Raw genomic sequence first — 8,669 nt, forward strand, 5'->3', positions numbered from 1 at the left:
TTGTCGGAGTACATTCCTCCCCTTCTGTTTGGGAAGCAGCCCCCCCAGGCATGGGTCACCATGGTAACGCAGCACATGCAGCAGGTCCAGACCCTCAACCCGCACCAGGCCAAAGCTCAGTTTCTGGGTACGACACAGACACGCACCTAACACACACTAATACACATACAATACATATACAAAAGTATGTGGACACCCCTTCAAATGAGTGGATTTGTCTATTTTCAGCCACACACCCATTGCTGACAGGTGTATCAAATCGAGCACACAGCCATGCAATCTCCACAGACAAACATTGGCAGTAGAATAGCCTTTACTGAAGAGCTCAGTGACTTTCAACGTAGCTCTGTCATAGGATGCCACCTTTCCAACAAGTCAGTCCGTCACATTTCTGTCCTGCTAGAGCTGGTCAACTGGTCTAACCCTAACCCCCCGGTCAACTGTTAGTGCTGTTATTGTGAAGTGGAAACGTCTAGGAGCAACAACGGTTCAGTAGCGAAGTGGTAGGACACACAACATCACAGAACGGGACCGCCGAGTGGTAGGCCACACAACCTCACAGAACAGGACCGCCGAGTGGTAGGACACACAAGCTCACAGAATGGGACCGCAGAGTGGTAGGCCACACAACCTCACAGAACAGGACCGCCGAGTGGTAGGACACACAAGCTCACAGAATGGGACCACAGAGTGGTAGGCCACACAACCTCACAGAACAGGACCGCCGAGTGGTAGGACACACAACCTCACAGAATCGGACCGCCGAGTGGTAGGCCACACAACCTCACAGAACGGGACCACCGAGTGGTAGGCCACACAACCTCACAGAATGGGACCGCAGAGTGGTAGGACACAAAAGCTCACAGAACGAGACCGCAGAGTGGTAGGCCACACAACCTCACAGAACGAGACCGCAGAGTGGTAGGCCACACAACCTCACAGAATGGGACCACAGAGTGGTAGGCCACACAACCTCACAGAATGGGACCACAGAGTGGTAGGCCACACAACCTCACAGAATGGGACCTCAGAGTGGTAGGACACACAACCTCACAGAATGGAAGGCTGCTGAAGCATACAGTGGGGCAAAAAAGTATTTAGTCAGCCACCAATTGTGCAAGTTCTCCCACTTAAAAAGATGAGAGAGGCCTGTAATTTTCATCATAGGTACACTTCAAGTTCTCCCACTTGGAGGAATGGGCCAATATACCAGCAACAGCGTGTGAAAACCTTGTGAAGACTTACAGAAAACGTTTGACCTCTGTCATTGCCAACAAAGGGTATATATAACAAAGTATTGAGATAAACTTTTGTTATTGACCAAATACTTATTTTCCACCATAATTTGCAAATAAATTCATTAAAAATCCTACATTGTAATTTTCTGGATTTTTTTTCTCATTTTGTCTGTCATAGTTGAGATGTGCCTATGATGAAAATTACAGGCCTCTCTCATCTTTTTAAGTGGGAGAACTTGCACAATTGGTGGCTGACTAAATACTTTTTTGCCCCACTGTATAGTGTGTAAACATCATCTGTCCTCGGTTGCAACACATCACTACCGAGTTCCAAACTTTCTCTGGAAGCAACGTCAACACAATAAGTGTTCGTAGGGAGCGTCATGAAATGGGTTTCCATGGCCGAGCAGCCGCACACAAGCCTGAGATCACCATCATGCTCAATGCCAAGCGTCGGCTGGAGTGGTGTACAGCTCACCGCCATTGGGTTGTACACTGGAGCAGTGGAAACGCTTTCTATGGAGTGATAATTAACACTTCACCCTCTGACAGTCCGATGGATGAATCTGGGTTTGGCGGATGCCAGGAGAACGCTACCTGCCCCAATGCATAGTGCCAACTGTAAAGTTTGGTGGAGAACGCTACCTGCCCCAATGCATAGTGCCAACTGTAAAGTTTGGTGGAGAACGCTACCTGCCCCAATGCATAGTGCCAACTGTAAAGTTTGGTGGAGAACGCTACCTGCCCCAATGCATAGTGCCAACTGTAAAGTTTGGTGGAGAACGCTACCTGCCCCAATGCATAGTGCCAACTGTAAGGTTTGGTGGAGAACGCTACCTGCCCCAATGCATAGTGCCAACTGTAAAGTTTGGTGGAGAACGCTACCTGCCCCAATGCATAGTGCCAACTGTAAGGTTTGGTGGAGAACGCTACCTGCCCCAATGCATAGTGCCAACTGTAAAGTTTGGTGGAGGAGGAAAAATGATCGGAGGTTGTTTTTCCTGGTTCGGGGCCCTTAGTTCCAGTGGCGGGAAATCTTAACGCTACAGCGTACAATGACCTTCTAGACGATTCTGTGCTTCCAATTTTGTGGCAACAGTTTGCGGAAGGTCCTCTCCTGTTTCAGCATGACAATGCCCCCATGTACAAAGCAAGATCCATACAGAAATATTTTGTTGTGATCAGTGTGGGATGAATTGGAATGCCGACTGTGAGCCAGTGCCCAATCAGTGCCCAACTTGACTAATGCTCATGTGGCTGAATGGAAACAAGTCCCCCCAGCAATGTTCCAACATCTAGTGGAAAGCCTTCCCAGAAGGGTGGGAGGCTGTTGTAGCAGCAATGTTCCTACATCTAGTGGAAAGCCTTCCCAGAAGAGTGGAGGCTGTTATAGCAGCAATGTTCCAACATCTAGTGGAAAGCCTTCCCAGAAGAGTGGAGGCTGTTATAGCAGCAATGTTCCTACATCTAGTGGAAAGCCATCCCAGAAGAGTGGAGGCTGTTATAGCAGCAATGTTCCAACATCTAGCGGAAAGCCATCCCAGAAGAGTGGAGGATGTTATAGCAACAATGTTCCAACATCTAGTGGAAAGCCTTCCCAGAAGAGTGGAGGCTGTTATAGCAACCTGCTGAGGGGAGGATGGCTCATAATGATGCCATTCCACCTCCAGACATTACCACGAGCCCATCCTCCCCAATTAAGGTGCCACCAACCTCCTGTGACATACCCACCAGGATATGCTGTGTGTGTGTCTAACTGTGCCCCCCCTCCCCCAGGTCTGGTCAGTGCGTTCCCCATGTTTGGCTCCTCCTTCTTCTACGTCCAGTCTAGCAGCAGTGGCTCCATCTACGCTCCCTGTATCCTGGCTGTCAATCAAAATGGACTGCACTTTCTCAACAAGGACACTCACGTAAGGCCCGCCCACACCGCTCACTAAGTCCCACCCACACCGCTCACTAAGTCCTGCCCACACCGCTCATTAAGTCCCACCCACACCGCTCACTAAGTCCCGCCCACACCACTCACTAAGTCCCGCCCACACCGCTCACTAAGGCCCACCCACACCGCTCACTAAGGCCCACCCACACCGCTCATTAAGTCCCGCCCACACCGCTCACTAAGTCCCGCCCACACCGCTCATTAAGTCCCGCCCACACCGCTCACTAAGGCCCGCCCACACCGCTCACTAAGTCCCGCCCACACCGCTCACTAAGTCCCGCCCACACCGCTCACTAAGTCCCGCCCACACCGCTCACTAAGTCCCACCCACACCGCTCACTAAGTCCCACCCACACCGCTCACTAAGTCCCGCCCACACCGCTCACTAAGTCCCACCCACACCGCTCACTAAGTCCCGCCCACACCGCTCACTAAGTCCCGCCCACGCTGCTCATTAAGTCCCACCCACTTTGCCCTTGTGTTCCACCCACACCGCTCACTAAGTCCCGCCCACACCGCTCACTAAGTCCCGCCCACGCTGCTCATTAAGTCCCACCCACTTTGCCCTTGTGTTCCACCCCACACATGCGGTGATCTCACCTGCCTTAAATGGTGCCTCTGGAGACAAAACCTCTCTCATCGTCACTCATAGGTTTACCTGTTACTGTACTCTCATCCTACCATACCCTTGTCTGTACATTATGCCTTGAATCTATTCTTCCGCGCCCAGAAATCTGCTCCTTTTACTCTCTGTTCTGAACGCACTAGATGACCAGTTCTTATATCCTTTAACCATACCCTCATCCTACTCCTGCTCTGTTCCTCTGGTGATGTGGAGGTTAACTCAGGCCCTGCGTGTCCCCAGGCGCTCTCATTTGTTGACTTCTGTAACCGTAAAAGCCTTGGTTTCATGCATTTTAACATTAGAAGCCTCCTCCCTAAGTTTGTTTTACTCACTGCTTTAGCACATTCTGCTAACCCTGATGTCCTTGCCGTGTCTGAATCCTGGCTTAGGAACCAAAAATCCTGAAATGTCCATCCATAATTATGTTTTTCGACAAGATAGAACTACCAAGGGGGGTGGAGTTGCAATCTACTGCAGAGATATGTCCTACTATCCAGGTCTGTGCCCAAAACAATTCAAACTTCTACTTTTAAAAATCCACCTTTCCAAAAAACAAGCCTCTCACCGTTGCCACTTGTTATGGACCCCCTTCAGCCCCCAGCTGTGCCATGGACACCTGAACTGATCGCCCCCATTTATGTTCAGAGTTCGTTGTGTCTGTTAGGTGACCTAAACTGGGACATGCTTAACACCCCGGTCGTCCTACAATCTAAGATAGATGAATCCTGGCTTTGGAAGGCCACCAAAGAATTCTGAGGTTTCCATCCCCAACTACAACATTTTCCGTTAAGATAGAACTGCCAAAGGAGGAGGAGTTGCAATCTACTGCAGAGATAGCCTACAATGTTCTGTCATACTTTCCAGGCCTATGCCCAGACAGTTCTAACTTCTAATTTTAAAACTTAATCTCTCCAGAAATAAGTCTGTCACTGTTGACACCTGTAATAGACCCCCCTCAGCCCCCAGCTGTGCCCTGGACATTGATTGCCCCCCATTTATGTTCAGAGTTCGTTGTGTCAGGTAAGTGACCTAAACTGACACAAATTATCAAGAAACCTACCAGGTACAACTCTAAATCAGTAAGCACCCTCTTAGATATCATCCTGACAAACTTCTAAATACACATTTGCTGTCTTCAACCAGGATCTCAGTGATCACCGCCTCATTGCCTGCGTGTGTAATGGGTCCGCTGTCAAATGACCACCCCTCATCACTGTCAAACGCTCCCTGAAACACTTCAGCGAGCAGGCCTTTCTAATCGACCTGGCCCGGGTATCCTGGAAGGATATTGACCTCATCCCATCAGAAGAGGATGCCTGGTTGTTCTTTAAAAGTGCTTTCCTCACCATCTTCCTTCCTTCCTCACCATTCAGAAAATGTAGAACTAAGAACAGATATAGCCCTTGGTTCACCTCAGACTTGACTGCCGTTGACCAGCACAAAAACATCCTATGGCATTCTGCATTATCACCGAACAGCCTCCGTGATATGCAGCTTTTCAGGGATGCTAGAAACCAATATACACAGGCAGTTAGAAAAGCCAAGGCTAGCTTTTTCAAGCAGAAATGTGCTTCCTGCAACACTAACTCAAAAAGGTTCTGGGACACTGTAAAGTCCATGGAGAATAAGAGCACCTCATCCCAGCTGCCCACTGCACTGAAGATAGGAAACACTGTCACCACTGATAAATCCACTATAATTGAGAATTTCAATAAGCATTTTTCTACGGCTGGCCATGCTTTCCACCTGGCTACTCCTACCCCGGTCAACAGCACTGCACCCCCCACAGCCTGTCGCCCAAGCCTTCCCCATTTCTCCTTCTCCCAAATCCAGACAGCTGATGTTCTGAAAGAGCTGCAAAATCTGGATCCCGACAAATCAGCTGGTCTAGACAATCTGGACCCTCTCTTTCTAAAATTATCTGCCAAATTTGTTGCACACGCTATTACTAGCCTGTTCAACCTCTCTTTCGTATCGTCTGAGATCCCCAAAGATTGGAAAGCTGCCGTGGTCATCCCCCTTTTCAAAGGGGGAGACACTCTAGACCCAAACTGTTATAGACCTATATCCATCCTGCCCTTCTAAAATCTTCGAAAGCCAAGTTAACTAATCCCACCGTACCTTCTCCACTATGCAATCTGGTTTCCGAGCTGGTCATGGGTGCACCTCACCCACACTCAAGGTCATAAACGATATCATAACCGCCATCGATAAAAGACAGTACTGTGCAGCCGTCTTCATCGACCTGGCCAAAAGCTTTTGACTCTGTCAATCACCACATCCTCATCGGCAGACTCGACAGCCTCAAATGACTGACTGGTTCACCAACTACTTCTCAGATAGAGTTCAGTGTGTCAAATCGGAGGGCCTGTTGTCCAGACCTCTGGTAGTCTCTATGGGGGTGCCACATGGTTCAATTCTCAGGCCGACTCTTTTCTCTGTATATATCAATGATGTCGCTCTTGCTGCTGGTGATTCTCTGATCCACCTCTATGCAGACGACACCATTCTGTAGACATCTGGCCCTTCTTTGGACACTGTGTTAACAAACCTCCAAATGAGCTTCAACGCCATACAACTCTCCTTCCGTGGCCTCCAACTGCTTTTAAATGCTAGTAAAACTAAATGCATGCTCTTCTACCGATTGCTGCCCACACCCTCCCGCCCGACTAGCATCACTATGCTGGACCGTTCTGACTTAGAATATGTGGACAACTACAAATACCTAGGTGTCTGGCTGGACTGTAAACTCTCCTTCCAGACTCATATTAAACATCTCCAATCCAAAATTAAATCTAGATTTGGCTTCCTATTTCGCAACAAAGCCTCCTTCACTCATGCTGCCAAACATACCCTCGTAAAACTGACTATCCTACCGATCCTTGACTACTATGTCATTTACAAAATAGCCTCCAACACTCTACTCAGCAAACTGGATGCAAACTGGATGCAGTCTATCACAGTGCCATCCAAACCCACTGACTCTAGGTCATCTATAGGTCTTTGCTAGGTAAAGCTCCACCTTATCGCAGCTCATTTGTCACCATAGCAACACCTACCCGTACGCGCTCCAGCAGGTATATTTCATTGGTCACCCCCAAAGTCAGCACTCTCTTTGGCCGCTTTTCCTTCCAGTTCTCTGCTGACAATGACTGGAACAAATTGCAAAAATCTCTGAAACTGGAAACACTTATCTCCTCACTAAGCACCAGCGGTCAGAGCAGCTTACCGATCACTGTACCTGAACACAGCCAATCTGTAAATAGCCAATCCAACTACCTCATCCCCATATTATTACTTACCCTCTTGCTCTTTTGCACCCCAGTATCTCTACTTGCACATCATCGTCTGCACGTCACTCTAAATCCCGCCAACTCTGCTCACTAAGTCCCGCCCACTCTGCTCACTAAGTCCCGCCCACTCTGCTCACTAAGTCCCGCCCACTCTGCTCACTAAGTCCCGCCCACTCTGCTCACTAAGTCCCGCCCACTCTGCTCACTAAGTCCCGCCAACTCTGCTCACTAAGTCCCGCCCACTCTGCTCACTAAGTCCCGCCCACTCTGCTCACTAAGTCCCGCCCACTCTGCTCACTAAGTCACGCCCACTCTTCTCACTAAGTCCCGCCAACTCTGCTCACTAAGTCCCGCCCCAGTAGTAATTGTATGGTTGGTCCCTGTGGTGCAGGATCTGCAGACAGTGGTCCCCCTGGTGCAGGTAATAGTAGTAATTGTATGTTTGGGATCTGTGGTGCAGGAGCTGCAGACAGTGGTCCCCCTGGCGGAGGTGCAGTCTACCCGCACCCAGAGACCCTCGTCCGGGACCAGCTACCCCTACGTAGACCTCACTCTGGGAGATCTGACCACTCACAGAGTCACGCAGATACAGCTCAAACAGGTACACACACACATCACACACACACACACACACACACACACACACACACACACACACACACACACACACACACACACACACACACACACAGACACACATTGTAACTATTTCATGTTTTGTGTGTGTGTGTGTGTGTGTGTGTGTGTGTGTGTGTTTAGGGATTGGAACTGTGTCGTGTCATTGCCATGCACGTGGAGAACATGCTGTCACTCAGGGAGAAGAGATTCACCCTGCCACCCAGCGAGGTCACTGTGTTATAAGACACTGTCTGTCTGTCTCTCAGGGAGAAGAGACTCACCCTGCCACCCAGGGAGGTCACTGTGTTATAAGACACTGTCTGTCTCTCAGGGAGAAGAGATTCACCCTGCCACCCAGAGAGGTCACTGTGTTATAAGACACTGTCTGTCTCTCAGGGAGAAGAGACTCACCCTGCCACCCAGAGAGGTCACTGTGTTATAAGACACTGTCTGTCTGTCTGTCTCTCAGGGAGAAGAGACTCACCCTGCCACCCAGAGAGGTCACTGTGATATAAGACACTGTCTGTCTGTCTGTCACTCAGGGAGAAGAGACTCACCCTGCCACCCAGGGAGAAGAGACTCACCCTGCCACCCAGGGAGAAGAGACTCACCCTGCCACCCAGGGAGAAGAGACTCACCCTGCCACCCAGGGAGAAGAGACTCACCCTGCCACCCAGGGAGAAGAGACTCACCCTGCCACCCAGGGAGAAGAGACTCACCCTGCCACCCAGAGAGGTCACTGTGATATAAGACACTGTCTGTCTGTCTGTCACTCAGGGAGAAGAGACTCACCCTGCCACCCAGGGAGAAGAGACTCACCCTGCCACCCAGGGAGAAGAGACTCACCCTGCCACCCAGGGAGAAGAGACTCACCCTGCCACCCAGGGAGAAGAGACTCACCCTGCCACCCAGAGAGGTCACTGTGATATAAGACACTGTCTGTCTGTCTGTCACTC

General features: G+C 50.0%; 1 protein-coding gene across 1 annotated transcript; it reads left to right on the forward strand.

Moving 5' to 3' along the window:
• LOC135570143 (unconventional myosin-XV-like) lies at positions 1–8,297 on the forward strand. The gene is made up of 4 exons (XM_065016220.1): positions 1–127; positions 3,015–3,148; positions 7,556–7,696; positions 7,855–8,297. The coding sequence occupies exons 1-4, from the start codon at positions 61–63 to the stop codon at positions 7,954–7,956; spliced, it is 444 nt and encodes a 147-aa protein (XP_064872292.1). The 5' UTR covers positions 1–60; the 3' UTR covers positions 7,957–8,297.
• Positions 8,298–8,669: the final 372 nt, after the last annotated feature.

The sequence above is a fragment of the Oncorhynchus nerka genome, unplaced genomic scaffold, assembly GCF_034236695.1.
Source record: "Oncorhynchus nerka isolate Pitt River unplaced genomic scaffold, Oner_Uvic_2.0 unplaced_scaffold_1074, whole genome shotgun sequence".
Classification (NCBI taxonomy): domain Eukaryota; kingdom Metazoa; phylum Chordata; class Actinopteri; order Salmoniformes; family Salmonidae; genus Oncorhynchus; species Oncorhynchus nerka.